General features: G+C 36.7%; 1 protein-coding gene across 4 annotated transcripts in view; it reads right to left on the bottom strand.

Moving 5' to 3' along the window:
• zc3h7bb (zinc finger CCCH-type containing 7Bb) overlaps window positions 1-20,632 on the bottom strand; it is a 96,131-nt gene that overhangs the window by 34,296 nt on the left and 41,203 nt on the right. For all 4 annotated transcript variants that reach the window (XM_028815163.2, XM_051934773.1, XM_028815161.2 and 1 more), the window contains 4 exons: window positions 15,111-15,153; window positions 11,129-11,364; window positions 10,592-10,943; window positions 10,421-10,485 (listed from right to left, as the gene is read on the bottom strand). In XM_028815163.2, coding sequence (XP_028670996.1) covers window positions 10,421-10,485; window positions 10,592-10,943; window positions 11,129-11,364; window positions 15,111-15,153 — 696 coding nt within the window. The remainder of the gene's footprint in view (window positions 1-10,420; window positions 10,486-10,591; window positions 10,944-11,128; window positions 11,365-15,110; window positions 15,154-20,632) is intronic.

The raw sequence follows: 20,632 nt of genomic DNA on the forward strand, positions 1-20,632 counted from the left end.
GAGAGGGAACAAAGACATCCACAAAATAGTTTACCACCAGCCCAACAACTGCACACTGTGCAGAACAGTTTGACTTGAAGGTGGAATGGCATAATCAGACACCAATTTCTGTTAATAATGTCCCTCCTGTGACAATGGGTTGTGCAGTTTCTACATGAAATAAAGTATGTCACTCTCACCCATCTTTTTCCTTATTTAATGCATTTTTCTTTTAATGAGTAACCAAATATCCAGAAGCAGATTAGCTTTTGCATCTTTCTTTAGCAGCTCAATTTCAAACCCGTCTTCCTGCAGTTTTCTCAGTCTGATTAAAACAAAAACAACACTTTATTGACAGTTAAGAAGTGCTTAAATCTATTAAGACACCGTCTGAAGCCGCAGAATGATAGGATACCACTTTCCGCAATTCTGTTCATGACTATCAGGACACAAACTGAATTGGTAAATTACTGAACAGCAGTTGGGTAACTTTCCAAAAAATCTCGGAACTCAAAGCATACATTTCAATGAAGTCATGTAAAATGGCTCATTCTTAAATTCAACCAAACATGTTAAAACAACTTCTTTTTAATGCAATTCTAATTCAGATTAGCCTCTGACAAAGATCACGCTGTTATGGCTCAACCAGGGCTCTGCACCAAGCTTTAGTTTATTTACTGTTTTCCTGTCTAGTCTGCCAGAACATTTGTATGTTTTTGATTTTTATGAAAATGACTTTGGTTTTCTTTTCGTAATGTGCAGTTCTACTAATGATTTATCTGGTCTGTTGTGCGTTTCCAAAGGAAATGGGGTTCCTGGACATTGCACTGACGAGTACCACCCTCAGCTTAAACAAAGGCCTGAGAAGCCTTAGCCCAGTGGTGACAGATTAGCTTTGGCTCTTGTTGTTCAGATCTTTTTCCTTAGACTCTCTTTTTGTCCCTTGGTATCGAAAGAAGCTCATTTTTGATTTGCCTTTTTAAAAAAAAAAATAAAAATAAAATACTCTGCTGTTGACATAGGATCTGGTGATTTAGGATCTTTTATTTGGTTTGCCAATTTTTGGATTGCCTGAGCCTTGAATTAGCTCGAGTACAACTGCATGAATGCCAAGGAAAAGTTGTAAATTCTATAAAGAGTTTTGCTTTATATTTTAGTGTGTGTGCACTAGCTGCTAGATAAAAAGGAACAGAGAAAGATTTATGAGACATTGTGTATAAAGTACTGAACACTGAGAGAAAAAAGTGGATTTGGGTCATAAATTGTTTCTAGGGATTAAATAAATATGCAACGTTTAACTATACATTTAAATATAGATTTATGTCAAGCATTTTAAATACAGAAACGTCTTTATACTTGCTGCATATACAGGATACTTTGCTTTCCAACTACCATTTGGGACAGTGAGCCAAGAAGAAGTAACAAACTGAATCACATTCTTAGCATATTTTCTGTTTATCTCAAAGTACAACTAAGTGTGGAAAAATTCAACTTAAACATAGCTACTCAGGGGGCACAAGGGTATTTTTTAAAGGCAGTGAAATATTAAGTGTTGTTTATGTTAAACCATAGGTTGAAAAACTGGATTACTAGAGAGATAGAAGGATAATTGACTAGACTCATTTAGGTTTAATTTTAGTTTATATTGACTACTATATATACAAGTACTATTTATTGTGCACAGTTGTTGTGTACAACTTTATGTTATTGTAGTTATGTAACAGGTTACTTTAATTAAAAGCCATTTATACAATATTCACATATTTTTGAGGTTGACCTTGATCTGAACTAAACACATTTTTAAGACCTTTGACAATGGTCACAGGATTAAATTCTAGTTAACAGTCACAACTGGAATGTAATGGAATAATAAAGTTAGAGGTGTTAAATGTTGATCCTGAGCAATAGGTGAACCACAATAGTTAGAACTTTACACGTCTGAGTGGCAAATGCTTACACAAAAAAGGCACAAAGGATGTCATTTACATTAAATGCTGCAGCAGTGGTTTGAAGTTTTCAGATGAAATATTCGTATGCTTGATCACCATCAATAAAGAGGCAGCACTGCTGACAAAGTGATGCCAGGACAACAATCTTGCAAAAAATGACAGTAAAACCAATAAGCAACTCACAGATTTCTGATAGCAGAAGGTGGACAACACTCCTATTTACTTTGAAGCAGATGCCGTTTAGAGCAGGCATGTCAAAGTCACTACCATTGGTGGGCCACTTCGACTGCCATACGTGCATCAGCAGGCCGCACTGTAACAAATACTATTATACAAAGTTACTGTAGCTTTCTTTCCATTTACTGAAAACTTCAAAAAATGTAACACTTAAAGTTTAAAGAAAAGCAATTTATTTCCATACAGTCACCATACAACAGTGAAGAATTAGAGTCTTAGCCTCTTAGCTAGGTCCTTATTATATTTATTATATTATATTCATTGCTTACATAGGAGCCTTACAGTATGAGATTTATTTCTTTTGTCCCGACACTTGGCATCTATTGTTAGTAACCAGTTTGTCAATATCAGGCTTGAAATCTTGTGCGGCTGCAACTTTTATGAGGGATGAAAGGTGCTTGACGGTAAGTCTTGAGCGATGTGGGGTTTTGGTAGCTTTCATTAATGAAAACAACTGCTCACAAAGGTAAGTGCTTCCGAACATAGACAGTACTCTCGATGCCAACTTACGGATCTGCACATACGAGGGTGGCAGGTAAGCATACAAGCCTGGCACACCAACTTCGTTGTATTTTGCCTTCAGAATAGAATCTGACTGCACTTCAATCAATTCCATTTGGATATTCTCAGGTGCATTCTCAACGTTGTAAGAGAACAGCGCAATGCCCTGTTTGTGTGAACTGAAATCACGAAAATGCTCACTGAATTCATTGCTCAGAAATTCAAGTTGGAAAACAAATCCTCCAAAAATCTAATTTTACTTTACTAAGTTTACTTCAAAGTTTATATTGTAAAATAAGCCGATATGCAAAAAGCCACCTGACCTACAATAATTTTACAAACTCAAAATCACAAAAATATGTTAATAAACAGCTCACCAACTTCTCACGTCCACTTCAGATCTTCAGCTGTAGTCTGCACTAACTGTTTGTTACAATACTAGCACAAAATTACATGAAACTAGAGCAAAAAAATGTGAAAATATGTGGGCTATTACTACTCGTGATGGTCAGTTCTGCCCAGTGGCCAGTCTCAGCAGCCCAGCCAGTAGTGTAGCCTTAGCAGGGGCGGCTGTAGGCTCGTGGCGGCCCTGGGCAGAGAAAGAATCGGTGGCCCCTTCGCCTTGTAATGTCAATACGGTATCTTCTGCACGGCGGATGGCCACATCCATTGCGGACACTGCATAGACGCTTCGTGCTCATGACATCCTTCAATATACACGTGTCCATAATTTGAAAACCAAGTGGCGGCCCATGATATTCTCATTACGGCAGAACGTTATAATACTACATATAGCTTACTACTCCGACTCTAGCGACATTTGTAAATACAGCGTACTAATTAACAAGAAACACAATGCTTTTCGGCCACATTGCCGTCAGCTGTGTCGTTATTTTCTCTTTCTGTTTTATATTCAATATATATTGGCGTGGCGGCCCCTGGGATTTGGCAGCACCGTGCAGGTGCACAGTTTGCACATGCCTAAGGCCGCCCCTGCTGCCCGCTGCTGCAGCCTAGCACTTCAGTTGTGATGCTGCGGCTCATTAACTTTGGTCAAGGCTCGTGGCTATACTAGCAGATGACATTTCCGGTACCGTAATGCCATGGGAAAATGCGCTTTTGTCAGAAGGCAGAAGTAAGAAAAGTCAGTAAGTAACAGATGCAGAATGATTCAATCACAAACGACAGTAATCATTTTGTACAAGTTCAGTGCTAACTAGGATCTGTCATGCGGGCCGCACAGATTTCTGTTGCGGGCCCGTGTTTGACATGCCTGGTTTAGAGGGTGACCAGCTTTACATTTCTTGGAGTGACCATCACTGATGAACTGAATACAACATTTTTCAGTTCTTGTCAAAAAAAGTGAACCAATTCTTCAACTTCCTTAGAGGTCTGAAGGCGGCTCAGATTTCACTATTTCTTCGTACTAACTTTAACATTTGTATAGTACAGTCCATCCTCACTTGCCGACTAACATTCTGGTATAGCACTTGTTCAGCTCAAGATTGTAAAGCTCTGTAAAGGGCAGTGAAGGTGGCAAAGATTTTTTTAAATAATTTTATTGCAACAACATAATACAGCATACAATCAAGCAGGTAAAATTTGTACACCTTATACAACAAATTACTTCAGAATCAACCTTGGAAAAATAAAATCACAAAATTAAAAAAAAAATAACAAGAAAAAGAAAAACAGAGAAAGAATAGAACCTAACGAAACACAAATTCAACCCCGAACCAAAAGAATGAGAAAGAGGACAGCATTTGGGGAAACATCTTTTCCTCACAACTAATTTATGTTTAAAAAAAAAAATTGGACAGGATTTGATTTTTTACAAATTTCAAATAATAAATAACGTTAGTTACCCACTGACTTATAAAAGGTGGGTTGGGATATTTTCCAGTTCAGCAAAATAGTTTCTATAGCTAGTAGTATGGTACCGGCTATTATAATCAGTTTGTCCTTAACCACTTTAGGCCCATCTGGAAATACACCAAATACATCTGTTAACGGGTTAGGAGTGATTGGGACACCAAGGCTACCCGAAGTATTGAAAGATTTTTGTACAAGATTATGTTAATTTGGCGCATTCCCAAAACATACCGCCTAGTGATGCTGGCACTAGATGGCAATGCTTGCAAGTTGAATCTTGCCCTGGATACATTTTGGACAATTCTGAACAAGGTGAGAATAATTAAAGATTTTAAGTTGAATTATTCAGTGCTTGTCACATATATAGTTAGAGCGGTGATCCCCAATGTGGGGCACAATTTGATTTTTTTAAGGCAGCAATTTGAGAATTTAGGTATGTTAAACAATTTATAAAATGAAAAACAGTAATTCACTGTTAAAAATAGAAAAAAATGAACAAATAATTTTTTTTTTTTTTTACAGAGACATTTATATATTTATACAAGCATAGAAGGGATGGTGAAGAACCCTTTAATTTATGATTTTACAACCAGCTTGGGTTTACCATTAAAATAATATGAATTGTAACAATGATTATACAATTTTGCAATAAAACAAAAATATAAAACGATCAAAATATTACAGAAAAAGCTGTCATTAAAGTTATTTTGCATTTATGAATATCACATCTCTTGTTATACGTTTTAAAAACTGTATTTGCTGTATTTTCATATTACTTCATATTATATTATTTTTAATAATTTCTTAGTGATTTCTTTGTCAGTACTTCAACTATCCTTTCCCTCTTTTGTTTCCATGTTCTTTGGAAGCTTGTTTAGACCAAATTAATGACATTATGGGCTTCCTACATGTTGAGCAGGAGTTCACTTTTTGAATAGATAATAATAAGAATAAGGTATATATTACAGTGGGGGACATCATGATTTTAGCGAGGCGTAGGTATGGCATGGCCAAAAAAGGTTGGGAACCACTGAGTTAGAGTGTATTCTATGTATGGCTGACTTCCACTCCTTTGCTGAGATTTTAAGTCAAAGGTCCTTTTCCTACTGAGATGTTTTTTTAGATATTGTTGAGATGCTTCAACACTGACCACTATTGCCTCCAGAATAGAAATGGGTAGGAGGTGTGAAAAACTGGGTAGTTTTCTTTAAATACAATTTCTAAATTGAAAATGACTAAAATATTGTACTGCTGGAAAATTAAATTTGAAGCATTGGTGGACAACTAGATTATTGGTATAATGACAACAGTACTTATTTACTGGGAGACAAAAGCAGTGCATATAAAGAAGAAGAGCAAGATTTAATTTTCATTGCTGACCAGGCTGGTTTAAATTAATTAATTTCTGCTGATTTCCAGGTCTTTATACTATGTATATTTGCCATCCAATAATAAAACCGAAAGATGGGTAGTGCCATGCTGCCTTCTGCTTTAGGTCTTTGAAGAATTGCCTTTTGAATGTGTCAACATGTTTAATTCTATATAAATGAAGTTATAATTAAGCCTAGTTTCTTAAAGAACAATTTATTGATGTACATAGGGATGCTCTGAAATTGAAGCTTAGGATGGGTGTTCATCTCGAAAGAATGCATTCTCCCTGCTAAGGTTAGATATGCGGTAGACCATCTGTTAACATCTTGTTTGATTTTTTTACCATGCTGTTACCAAAATTGTTTTGAAAAAAATCTTAATATTTACTTGTGATGCTCATCCCTACAAATTTAACTGTTCTCTTACTGTAGAATGAACAGATAGATGTCCAGTCTAGTATGGTGTGCTAGAGAGTTCATCGGAAAATTACTTGTTGCTTTAAGGCCTAATGGTAAAGATATTTGTGGGTGTGATATATTAATATACCATATCATCTTTGTATGGTGAAATTTTCTGTTCAAGTCCTTCTACAATAATCCCATTTATCTCCATCCAATGCATTTCAAAAATGAATAGCCAATGACTATTGCAACAAGCAATGGTGAATGAGGGCACCCTTGTCAAGTACCACATTCTAGTTTGAAATAGTCGGAGTTTGTTGTTTGTAATACAAACTGAGGCTTCTGGACTACAATAAAACAATTATGTCCTTGCAAATATATTTGTGCATTGCTGTGAAAATATACACCCATTTGACTCTGTGAAAGTCTTTTTCTGGATCTAAAGACAGCAAGACATATGAAACATAAAACTTTATGGGTGAATATATTAAACAGCAAAGGCTTGAAGCTACGTGTCTACCTATATGAGTCTGGTCTGGTCTGGTCTTGGGATTTTACAGAAGGAAGCATTTTCTCAATCCTTCTAACTAAAGCTTTGGACGGTATCTTAACATCATTATTAAGAACTGAAATGGGTCTGTATGATGCCCACTGTAGTAGGTCCTTATTTTTATTTGGAAAAATGGTAACCAATACTTGACTTAAAGTTTGAGGTAAAATTTAATTTTCTCTACCTTCTATGAATGCTGTTAATAATAATTCATTACATTTATATAGCGCTTTTCTCAGTACTCAAAGCGCTATCCACACAGGGAGGTGATAATAATGAAGTTCCAAGACTGTCAGAAATTTGTATAGTTCTCCTGCGCTAAGCTTTGGTATTTGTATTGTATCAAAAAACTCCTTGGATTGTGTTTCATCTTCTTTAAACTGAGTAGAATACAAGGACTCGTAATATTCTTTAAATGTGTTGTTTTTTATCGTCTAACATTTTATCTTCTGATGCACTAGTAATTTCTATTATTGCGTTGTGAACTTCCTGGTTGTGGATTTGTTGAGCTAAAATCTTATTAGCCTTTTCTCCATGTTCATAATAATGACATCATGATTTAAAGAGGAGTTGTTTGGTTTCTTTTGATGTCAAGAGATTAAATTCTGATTGTAGAGCCTGTACTTTCCTGTAAAGTGTCTTATTTGGAGACTTTGCATACTCATGATATACTGATTCCAGGTCCAAGATAAGAGGAGCATGATCGGAGATAACACTAGTGTTGTAATTATAAGATTTGACAGTGGGCAATAAATTTTTATTGATGAAGAAATAATCAATTCTTGAGTAAGTATGATGTTCTGGTTACAAGAAATATTCTCTTGAATTTTGTTTTGAGAATCTCCTTGGGTCTGATAAACTATGGCACATTACAAACTGTGTGATTGTCGTTGCAGTAATTAAAAATTCTTTTAGTTAAAATCTATCCAAGTCCAGATTTGAAACATAATTAAAATTTCCAGGCATTATAATTTTACAAATGCTCATATTAGGAATGGATACAAATATGCTTTAGATAAATTCTCTTCCAAGTTTGGCTACACAACACTCCAGAGTCTCAGTCCTCTGACATGCCAAGAGACAGGGAATGACAAAACCAAAAGGAGAACTCAGGCAGCGATGCAGGAAGGATTAAATTGAGATATCTTATGATAGTATAATGCAGATACAATTAACTTAGGATAGGATGTTAAGCAGTTTCCTAAAAAAAACCCAATAATAATAAAATCTGAGGGTGTTTCAACCAAGCTGTTTTGTTCTAATGGAAAGCATATTCCAAAAGAGAAATGCTTAGTTATGTGTATTATATACTTTATATAGTGTACGTATATACTTTATGTTCTAATTGTTCCCCTTCTGTAACATCACCAAATGCAACAGGGATTAACGTAATTTCATTCACTTATATATAAGATTATGCACATGCAAATACCTGCACATAAACATACATTTCCTCATATACAATGGTGTTAAATCTACTGCTACCTTCCTTAATAAAATTAAACTACATTATAGTGACTAAAGTGTCCAAAAAGAAGACAAAGGAGAAACTATTAAAGATGGATCAGGTTCCAAGCAGATTCTCCTTTGCACTGCAAAAATACAATACAACTCCAGTTCATGTTTTAAATGATGTCAGAACCAGTCTCTTTATCTCTGCTACAGGAGAGAAAGAAATCTGATTGGCCATCAACAGTTACTTTCAGTTTAGCTGGAATCATGAGGATACATGTGATTTCAGCTCTGCATAGGCACAGTCTGATGTTATAGAATGCAGGTCATTTTGCAGTGACTGAAGGACAGAAATCTGGGAAAATACAAATCTGACTGTTTCAAATATAACCTCAGTCTTCCATCTGAGAGGAGACATCCAAGATTTTTTCATCCTGTAGTTTATCAAATTTGATAATCAAGCTTCTAGATCTTAAGACATTTAATCTAGGTATGTAATAAGTAGATGAGATCTCAGTGTCAATTTTAACGTTTCCTTGTATTATTTTAGAAAAAAAACATTGTCTATGAATTTCACTGTATGAGGACTGTCACAGTTTTCTGGAAGTCCTTCGATTCTTATGTTGTTCCTTCTATATCTACCTATCTTCAAACACTACTAGCTTATCACAAAGTTCTTTACATTCAGATTCTACAGCAGTTTTTTTTTTTATTTTAAAAAAAATCAACAGTGGATATCAATTGTTCTCCTTCTTCGATATAAGTTGTGCTCAGATTTTCCAGTATATTTTTGTCCATATTTCCGAGATTTTCTTTTAACTTTAAATCAAAATTATTGCTTAAAACATACCCCCTGATCCTTGATATTCTAATTCACTTATCTATTCTGCTGTGTGTTTTCTTTATTTCCATGTGTGTTCCCATTATATCCACTGTTATATCCACTCCAAGTGCTCTAATCAATAACACGTCATTGTCTTCTCAGTGCACAGGAGGCTGATGATGAGGCCCTGCCCGGTTCAGAAGTGATGCTCAAAAGCAACACATATTTATTGCCCACCTCATTCCTATTTTCACTCCCACATTTGCTACTGGAGTGGATACTACATCGTAAGGCCAAGGCCAATCCATTCCTTCATTTCTCTTCAAGCTCAGTCTGTTGTTTGGCCATATCACGGTATTGAACATGAGACTGTCTTAGACTCTGGTGGATTCTCTTTAAAGTCTCAAACCTTGGCATCTTCCTCTTGTTCGTAATATATATGTAAGCATTCCTCTCAGGTTAATGAAATACAATAAACATAAAATATAAAAAGACAAAATAAAAACCACTGCCAGCACAGCACCGTCTTTGATGTCCATCTCTCACAATGGATGAGACCAACTCTCTCTCACAGATGGTTTTCTGACTCCTACCTTTGGGCACATGGCATGCAATAGGGTACTCACACCAGTCAATTAAGGGACTTATTTTGCATATTATTTATATTTTTTCTTGTATGTGTAAACACACACACACAAACACATACTTAAAGATACACACACTGAGTATAACATATTGCATGCCATGTACTTGTGTATTTGTTTATTGAAACCGTAATAATGTACACTGTTCTGAGGAGATTTGCAGAATTTCATTGTACTATGTACACATGACAATAAACATGAAGTTTTAATCTCCTAACATACTTGTAATCTATTTATTACATTACTAGTAGGAGTGTTTGAGCCCCTCATGACGATTCTGATCATCTTGTGTTTGTTAGATTTCATTAAAGTTATCTAAGTGCCTTTCTTTTCCTTCGGTTAGAGATAAAATCAATACCACCCTCACGTAATGCGATAGCTATTTGATTTATAGTCATATTTATGACTCATGGCACTATATGTTTAACTGTTTTGTTTTCAAAAAACAAACAAAAAAAAAAAAAAAAAAAGAAAATTTGATGTTAAGTAAGGGTGGACTATAACAACTACTGACATGGGCTTCAATCCCAAAATCCATCCCTCAGGCTCTGGCAAATTTGCCCTGACAACAGCATGAACAAATACCTCTAAAAGCATTGCCACAGGTGAAACCATTAAGACAGACAAACAAGCTGACTTACAGAAGGCAGAGCACCCAAACTGGTATGGAAGATTTGCCCTCCGGATTGAGATGCACTTCTCAGGACTATAAAAACATTAATTAAAAAATAATCAAATATAGTAAATGTTGTCATGTAGAAAAGTATCATTAAATCAACACATCATTATATGCATTTAAAATCCTGACATACCTGCTTGAGCTGGTGATCCTGGTACACTGAACTCGGACAGAGAATCAAGACCAATACCCACTGCTACAATCCTGCTGGTCCCCATTGATCCTCCAGCAGCATCAAATGTATCTAGTGAGTCAAGCTTGGTATTGGAACTGGGGCTTGCACCAGACACATCAAAGGAGTCCAGAGTGTTCAGTTTATTGCCAACTGAGGTGAAAAAGGCAGGGGGCAACTGTGTGGATGGAGGGGGCATATTTTGGGGCATTACTGAGGGCAGCACAGCTGTCACACCACCTGGAAAAATGGGGATGAGACGAGCTACTGTGCTGGGCAGGTTGGTTGGTATTGGTCCTTGGACTGCAGTGCCCTAATGGAAAATGCAGGAATTGAGACAGAAACACACACAAAAAAACATTTCTAAACAGTTGCTAACTTAACATGTAATGCTTTTATCAAGTCTGAAAAGGACTCATCTCTTTAGATCTCAAATATATAAATCTTAAAAATCATGCCCTAACATTAGTAATCTGTTCAAGAATTAAAATAACTCACCACTGGGATATCCTGGCTCTTGGACATAGAATCCAACAGATTATCCAGCTCTTCTCCTATCACTTCCCCATCCACTAAATCGTCAATGCTCTCTGGGACAGAGTAGGGCACACCCGGTGCCCCAGACTGTGTGCTTTTGGATGCCTCCAGATCAGGAGAGGATGGAGAGGGATCATCACTGACTGGTATGGAGGTAGCAAGAGGAGCCGGGATACACTGAGCACTTGACTCTGGAACTGAGAACCAGTTAAACAACAGATAATCAAGAGAAGAACAAAACATCACTAGATCCAAAAGAAGGACATCTACATAAATAGGATTAATAAATAAGTAAATAAAGGTGGTTTACAAACATGACCGCTACTCAAGGCAAGAAACAGAAGACAAGCTGTAGAAATAAGCAGAGCATAGTCTTCCAATTATTTCTTATTTTTGTGATTTTAAAAAAAGCAATATAATAAAATCTTGCTCACATAGACTTTTTCTAAATGTCACATTTAGTCTTTTAAAAGAACCAGCAGCATCTCTGCACATTATAACATACTTTAAGAATACTAACAAGAACAGTTTATTTTATTGAACTATGGCAAACTAACAATCAGGTTTTAAAGTCTGTAAGACCAACTTTTATGTTAGAAAACTTTTTATTCAGTTTACTGGTAACAAACTATTATAAAAATGTTATATTTAGAAAAATTTAACTTTACACCTTTAAAATACAGGTAAAATTCCATTACAACGAAACTTTCACTACAACAAAGTATTTTAATGGTCCTGACAGTTTCCCCATATGACACAAGTCTATAGAAATCTCCTTACTATGAAGTACATTCAGCAGATACTTTCATTACAACGAAGTGCCCAAAAGTCCTTGAAATGCCCGAATGAATCATCCACAGAGCAGCTCAACGATCCCCAAACAGAAACATTGTAATAAAAAAAAAAAAAAAAAAAAAAATTTCTTCAAACTTTGCTCGTACTATTTTTGTTTTTGGTGGTTTTCAGTGATACCTTTTGCTTATTGCTCATCAACATTTGAAAAACATCCATTGGAATTTAACTCACTGTCACCCTCCTATAGAAATGGCAGACACGAAAAAACGATAACAGTTCATAGTAGAAAAAAAAAACATTTTTGCAGCTCTCGATTGTATATGTGGCCAGTGAATTCGGAATTTTGCCATCGACACTGTCTACTTACTTGAAAAGACCGGGCAAAAAAAAGAAGAAAAACCTATGTATCAAACGTATGCGAACTGCTGCATTTGAAGACGTTGAAAAAGCCGATTTTATATGGTTCAGTGATGCTCATTGAAGAAACATTCCCATTAATGCGGCACTCATTCAAGAAAATGTGAGGTTTCTAAACTCACTTGGGACCTCCCACAACTGGACAACACGCTGAAGAGCGTCCCGAAGTGCGATCACCGCAGCTGTGGAAGACTGTTTATATGTTGCCGGGGCAACAGCTGGCTCACAACTCTGCTGCATCTCTGCTCCAAAGCAAACTCGATGGGTAATGCAGGGAACATGATTACTTGGCCATTAACCTGGCCACGACCCTGCCTGACTGCTGTGTCTGTGTATAGGAGAGTGGCAGATCCCGCTACAATAAATAAACCGTACTGTTCCTGTTTCAAGCTCAATAAAGCTGGTTTTGCTCAAGTACTGAGACTCCGCCTCTTGTTTTGGGTGTAAGACAGGAACTTATAGCGCGACCCTGATCGGTTAGGATTCACTTCTGTGGCGCCTCACTGCACCGCTGTGAGCCTGCTGTTGCCCTGCCCCGGCAATCGCACTTTGGGACGCACTTCGGCGTGTCGCCCCGTTGGGTGGGTGGGGGGATCCCAAAAGAGTTCAGAAACCTCACAATATGAAGAAGAAGAAAAGGATGATTTGGCTTCTGATTGGTAACTGTGCTGCCCACAACATGCTTCCGCGTTTAGATAATGTTTGTGTTGAATTCCTCCCACCCAATTGCACAGCAGTGCCTCAGTCACTGGATTTGGGCATCATTCGCACCCTGAAAGTGTATTATTGCAAGGAAATGCTGAGAAAAATTCTTGACAGCATAACTTGTAGACAGGAGGAGATTAAAATTAATGCGAAACAAGCTATTGAAATGATTACAAACGCCTGGACGCAAGTTAAAGAAAGCACTATAGCTACAAATACAGAATCTCATTACAACAAAATATTTTTTAGGTCCCTGGAAGTTTGTTGTAATGGAATTTTACCTGTATATTAATAGAAGATGTTATATATATATATATATATATATATATATATATATATATATATATATATATATATATATATATATATACACACATACATACATACATACATTGTACACACACACACACACGTGTGAGGTAATACACGTACAACATAATTCAAAGACGTGTTCCCTCCCCTAGACAAAGTGCCTACTTCTGCAGTTCTTTAGTAAACAGTAACTTCTTACAAAACTTAACTTAGAATAAATTTGTATGTATATGTATAGCAGTAAACAATAAAAATTATTCATATTAGATATATGTTATGCATTTATGACTATTTCCTTTACATTTTGTAGTCTGTGTGTGTCATCCGCAGTAAATTGCAAAATCATTTTCCATTTAATTATTGACAACAAACCTGTAAATCACAAGAACTGACTTTTTAAGTTTCTAATCTTTTAAGACGATGCTCATATCAGAAACTATATTTTGGGTGTATATTTTATTGCTTACAATTATGCTCTGAAAATGAACTCAAAATTCCACTGAGATTGGTGTCGATTGTACAAGTCTTTCAGATTAAGTGTAACCGCAGTATAACATGCTGACGCACCTGTAACTTCAAAAAAATACCAGGATCTATAGTAACCTATGCAAAGCAGTTGTTGAACGTTCTATAGTTGTTGCCTGTTATATTTCAGTCAGGGATCCAAAATTCCTTTTTCATGTCTTTGTCCATTTACAAGTGTTAACTTGTGTTAATTATTTGTATTACTCTGTTTCTGATTAGTTGTGTGTGTTTTTTAATTTCTGTGCGTCTGTGCTTGTCCTTTTATATTTCAGGGGTCTTGTGCAAGGTTACCCAAGAGGTGGTGCCACCTGTCCATCACCAGCAAGGTACTGCCCTCCGCCCCATAAAGGTTGATGAAAACCCACAGTCCTTTGCGGTTCACTGAATGTGCTTCTAGTGTCTTTTACTTTGCTTGATTTACTGTACTGGATTTTTAACTCTTCCTCCATTATCTAGCTTGGCCTTCTGAATTGTGTATGCTCTGGACTGCCTTACTGTTTTGGGCAACTCCTTTTGTGTTTGTGCTCTGTGGGGGGTATTTTTGTTTAAAAAAGCTTCTGAAAAAGTTTTTTTTTATTTTTAAAGATTTAATGTTTGCCATTCTGTGACAAGCTGTGGTTTTGACAGTTTTACCCACACCAGCAGGCATCTTGAGTCATTTTTGGGACTACTGCGATGGGAACTCTCTAGTTTATGACATTGCCAAAACTTTCCCTATGTGTTGTTCCCTCTTATATGAGGGATATTTTATGTGTCTTTATAGATAACCCAACAAGAGATTTCTATAGGGCTGTACATGTTACATGGGAGTGAAATAAAACTGAAGCAAAACACCTCAACAAAATTACTGATGGCCCTGAAACCCAATATTGCTGTTTTGCATGAGACCATTAACATTTGAAATTTATTAAAAAGAAGTTACTACCAGATTTTTAGTAAACAATTAAACCCTTTGATATTTTAACTTAGAGATCAAAGCAAAGATTTATTTTTTCTATCAGCATTAAATGTCATGGACAGTTCTGTTTAGATAACAGCAGCAAGATAGGTAAAACAGAAAAAAGATTAAAAAAAAGAAAGAAAGGAAAAAGTCCAAATAAATTGAAAAAAAGTAAAAACTTCCTACAACTGTACCCACAAGCTAGCTGGACAGATGCAAAGGCTAAATGACTATCACTCACTCACTCACCTGCTGCAATGTCATCCAGACACTGTACACCATTGGTAGTGTCCTAGAAAGTAAACATTACATTACACACATAAGAAATGGGTAAAAAGTACAACATTCACAACAAATGCATATTTTAAAATTGTTATATAGTGAGAAAACAACAATTTAACATCATATCTGTTATTGGGGGGTTGGAGGGAAAGAGATCAAAATCCAAAGTAACAGTTTTCCTTGTGAACATGTTTAGCAGACAGATTTATCTATGGATGGCAGAGATGAACAACCGAATCAGCTCCAAGAAAATCATGTAATCTACCTATTGTTGAAAATATTCAAAGTTTCACTGAATTAAGGAACTTATTTTAAAAAAAGGTTGCATTTACTCCAGTCCACCCCTGGTAACCATCAGAAATGCACAAAGAAAAATACACAGCAGTGCAAGTGACCTTGTTTAGTGCTGCTACTTGACAGTGTCACAGTCCTGTTCAAATCTCACTCTCGACGTTGTCTTTGCGGAGTCTGAATGTTTCTCCCTTGCCCACATTGTATTTCCTCCATAATACCAAAAGATGAATGTGTTAAGTGAAATGGAAACTCCAAAACTGGTTCTGTAGGAGTGTGTAAGTGTACGTGATCTTATTCTGCAATGGACGTGTGCCCCAGACTGACTTGGATGTGAACTGAATTAACCAAGGACGGACGGACAGACAGACAATGTCAATTTTAGTTACTTTAGTTTAAAAAAATTTGAGTGCCATCCAAGAAAGTCACTGCTATAGGATGCCTCACTACAGACCACTTTGCACATACATTGCTGATTATATGTGGCCATCTGTCAGTCATTAAACAACTTTTTTGCTTTGCACCATCCCCCACCAATTTTGAGCCAAATCGTGCAAGAGAAAGAGGCTCTCTAGTGGAACCCTCAAATACTGTAATTTTGCAATTAATTATGAATTATTCTTCTCAATTGCTATAATGATGACATATTTTTGATCAGAAAAATCAGCATCAGAGAGGTAAATAATTACTGAAATGTTAAAGAATAGTTCGGGTAACTTGGTTCTTAGGGATCAAGACCTACTGACACACACATCTGAATTTTTTGCCCTAGAAAAGTGTTTGTTCTCCCCCTAAAATGACAGAAACATATCACAACAGAACATATTTAAGAAAAACTTCTTTTTGGTAAATGTTTTGTTTATGTGAGGATTCAATTTGATTTGTCATTAAGGTATAGTGAGAAGCATCCCTTTGGTGCAGCAACAATGTGATACAATAATACAACATACACATTTAAACAGAGCAATAACAATTACCAATAAACAGAAATAAAACTATCTCTATATATAAAATTCTTTTTACATTTGAAACGGAAATTACGTATGACCACAGAGGAACAGGAAAAACATTCTTAATAAACCTGATTCATGCTGAGAGCGCGAATGGTGACATAGCTCTGGCTCTAGCGTCATAGGGAATCACTTCTACATTATTAGATGGAGGCTGTACAGCACATACGGTATTGCAATTACCATTAAACCTTGCTCACGACGAAAATCCAATTTGCAACATACGCAACGGCTCTGGAAAGGCAAAAGTCTTGCAACATTCAAATATAACAGTTTGGGATGAGTGCACCATGGCACATAAAAGAGCTTATGAAACCTTGAACCGAACAATGCAAGATCTCAGAGATCCTACCAAAATAATGGGAGGCACTGACGATTTACTCGCAGGAGATTTTCGTCAAACATTACCAGTTATTCCATGAGGGACACCAGCAGATGAACTCAACGCGTGTTTAAAATCCATGCTTCTCCCACAGTCAGTTATATGTCGCGTGTTCTCGGGTAGGTACACCAAAAAATGTATACATTTATGCACGTAATGGGCATACAAAAAATGTAGTATACCCGAAAGCACTGCAGTAGTACTCAATGTATCTTTACTTCTTAAATGTTAATGTATTACTGTTTAATAATTTATATGCTTCTTATATGTTGTTCAAATTCTTTTATCAAAATACCAGTAACGGCGCACTGCACGGTAACGTGCAGTGAATACACTTGACTTGAGCATTCATAGTATTCATCATCTTTCTCTGTACGTTTATCATTCGTTTGCTTAGAGGTTGATGTACTTGGTGCTTCCTGAGCAGCTCTTCTTTACTCCACTCTAACGGCCCGCTGCTTCTCTTTCGTCGGCATCTTTTTGCATTAAAACTGATTAAGTTAGTTTTTGTGGTGCAATTACTTAGTACGTTTTCTTTAACCTTTCACTTAATCTGGCACTTAAGTCTTCAATCTGCCTCAAGAATGATTAGCGAAGGTGTTAGGGAATGAGAACGGCGCCCATACGCATGTGCCGCATGGCCGCCCTGCTGTGCGCTGCCGAGAGTTTATTCTACAATAAAATAAAATAAAAGATAAAAAGAAAAAAAAATCATCACCCCGAAAGCGGATAGTAGATGTCACGTAATATATGTGTACCAAATTTCAGGTCAATAGGTGAAACGGTTTGCAAGCTACAGGTGATTTACAATCCTGGACAGACAAACGAACAGCCACAATAGCGTATTATATAAGAAGATTTTACTGTTTAATAATTTATATTTATATGCAATGTGCTTCTTATATATTACTTCATATTCTCATAAGATAATGATGTTAATAATGTTGTTTTTATTGATTTCTATGTTATTGTAAGTGCTCTTTATTTATTGAAAAATAAAATTGGCAATTAAACTTATTTTATAAATACTACATTTTATTTTTTTCCCTTGCACTCAGTGAGCGAAGCCACTGGGTAATCAGCTAGTTCTTGATAAAAAAAAAAAAAAACACTAACTATATATATATATATATATATATATATATATACATACACACACACACACACACACACACACACACATATACATATATATATATTTATATACAGGTGCTGGTCATAAAATTAGAATATCATGACAAAGTTGATTTATTTCAGTAATTCCATTCAAAAAGTGAAACTTGTATATTAGATTCATTCATTACACACAGCCTGATGTATTTCAAATGTTTATTTCTTTTAATATTGATGATTATAACTGACAACTAATGAAAGTCCCAAATTCAGTATCTCGGAAAATTAGAATATCAATTAAGACCAATGCAAAAAAAGGATTTTTAGAAATGTTGGCCAACTGAAAGGTATGAACATGAAAAGTATGAGCATGTACAGCACTCAATATTTAGTTGGGGCTCCTTTGGCCTGGATTACTGCAGCAATGCGGCGTGGCATGGAGTCGATCAGTCTGTGGCACTGCTCAGGTGTTATGAGAGCCCATGTTGCTCTGATAGTGGCCTTCAGCTCTTCTGAATTGTTGGGTCTGGCGTATTGCATCTTCTTCTTCACAATACCCCATAGATTTTCTATGAGGTTAAGGTCAGATGAGTTTGCTGGCCAATCAAGAACAGGGATACCATGGTCCTTAACCCAGGTACTGGTAGCTTTGGCACTGTGTGCAGGTGCCAGGTCCTGTTGGAAAATGAAATCTGCATCTCCATAAAGTTTGTCAGCAGCAGGAAGCATGAAGTGCTCTAAAACTTCCTGGTAGACGGCTGCGTTGACCTTGGACCTCAGATAACACAATGGACCAACACCAGCAGATGACATGGCACCCCAAACCATCACTGACTGTGGAAACTTTACACTGGACCTCAAGCAACGTGGATTCTGTGCCTCTCCTCTCTTCCTCCAGACTCTGGGCCCTTGATTTCCAAAGAAAATGCAAAATTTACTTTCATCAGAGAACATAAGTTTGGACCACTCAGCAGCAGTCCAGTCCTTTTTGTCTTTAGCCCAGGCGAGATGCTTCTGACGCTGTCTCTTGTTCAAGAGTGGCTTGACACAAGGAATGCGACAGCTGAAACCCATGTCTTGCATACGTCTGTGCGTGGTGGTTCTTGAAGCACTGACTCCAGCTACAGTCCACTCTTTGTGAATCTCCCCCACATTTTTGAATGGGTTTTGTTTCACAATCCTCTCCAGGGTGCGCTTATCCCTATTGCTTGTACACTTTTTTCTACCACATCTTGTCTTTCCCTTCGCCTCTCTATTAATGTGCTTGGACACAGAGCTCTGTGAATAGCCAGCCTCTTTAGCAATGACCTTTTGTGTCTTGCCCTCCTTGTGCAAGGTGTCAGTGGTCGTCTTTTGGACAACTGTCAAGTCAGCAGTCTTCCCCATGATTGTGTAGCCTACAGAACTAGACTGAGAGACCATTTAAAGGCTTTTGCAGGTGTTTTGAGTTAATTAGCTGATTAGAGTGTGGCACCAGGTGTCTTCAATATTGAACCTTTATGACCAGCACCTATATATATATATATATATATATATATATATATATATATATATATATATATATATATATAAAATGAGATGCAACAAAGTGGTAAGACTGGTGCCCACATAATGGAGTTTTTATCTGGCAGACGACTGTATCAAAGTTAACAGTGTAATGGCCTATTGGAGAATATGGGGTTGCAATTCTGAATACTACAATATTACTTGCTGAATGGCAGAGTGCAAAACGTTCGTAGCTGGGTTATGTTAAGTCTGTCACAGTGTAACGGGCACTCTTAAGACATTATTTTATAAACATCCTGGACACAACAAATGAGGTCAACTTATAATTGGGTCATTTTAAATGAATGGCCAAGTGGTCTGCCATAGTGCTGTTTCCACAACCAATCATGGTGCTCCAAATAACTACACTGTCCACTGTGCATTAGTAGAAATGAGTTAGTCTTGAGGAGGACATGGAGATGGAGATTGACTTTCTTCAGCCTTGTCAAAATGGGAAAGCACTGCTAAACCCCCTTAACAAGGCCTGATGACAGTGTTTGTTGTACTGACAAACTGATTGTGAGTAAACTGGGTAAATCAGATACGAGCTGAGCACACAGTCCAGGTGTACTTCAGCATTGATAGACAAGTGAGGTCTAGTAGTCAGGAAGACATGGATCCAGTTACACAGGGTGGCTCAGTCAAAGGCACTCAAGCATTGCTACTAACCATACTGGGGTTGATGATGATGAATGCTAAGCTAAAGTCAAAAAAAAAAAAAAAATCACAAAAATGTTCTGCTTCTCCAGGTGGGTTATGCTGGACGGATGGCTGTAGAAAATGAGTTTTTCCATTGGTCTGTTTGCACAATAGACAATCTGACACAAGTGCATTGTTTCAAGTCAGACAGAGTAAGGGGGTGGGGGAAATTGCTACAGGGTCAAGCTGGAGTGTGCATATCATATTGTGTCAATAGTTCTGGGTCTTGCATTTATATAATATTTTGCACTTTTGTTTTAACTATTTTGCCCTAAGTTTTGTTCTGTACTGTTGCTGGTGTAACAGAATTTCCTTTTAGGCATCAAAAATGTAGTTCAATCCATTTATCTATTTGTGACCACAGGAACGAATGCCACAGTCTGGTAGTCCTTCATATAAGTTATTGTAGACTTGTTTGGCACTGGAATAATGATGGTTATCAATCAGTC

This window comes from Erpetoichthys calabaricus, chromosome 12 (assembly GCF_900747795.2).
Source record: "Erpetoichthys calabaricus chromosome 12, fErpCal1.3, whole genome shotgun sequence".
NCBI classification, from domain to species: domain Eukaryota; kingdom Metazoa; phylum Chordata; class Cladistia; order Polypteriformes; family Polypteridae; genus Erpetoichthys; species Erpetoichthys calabaricus.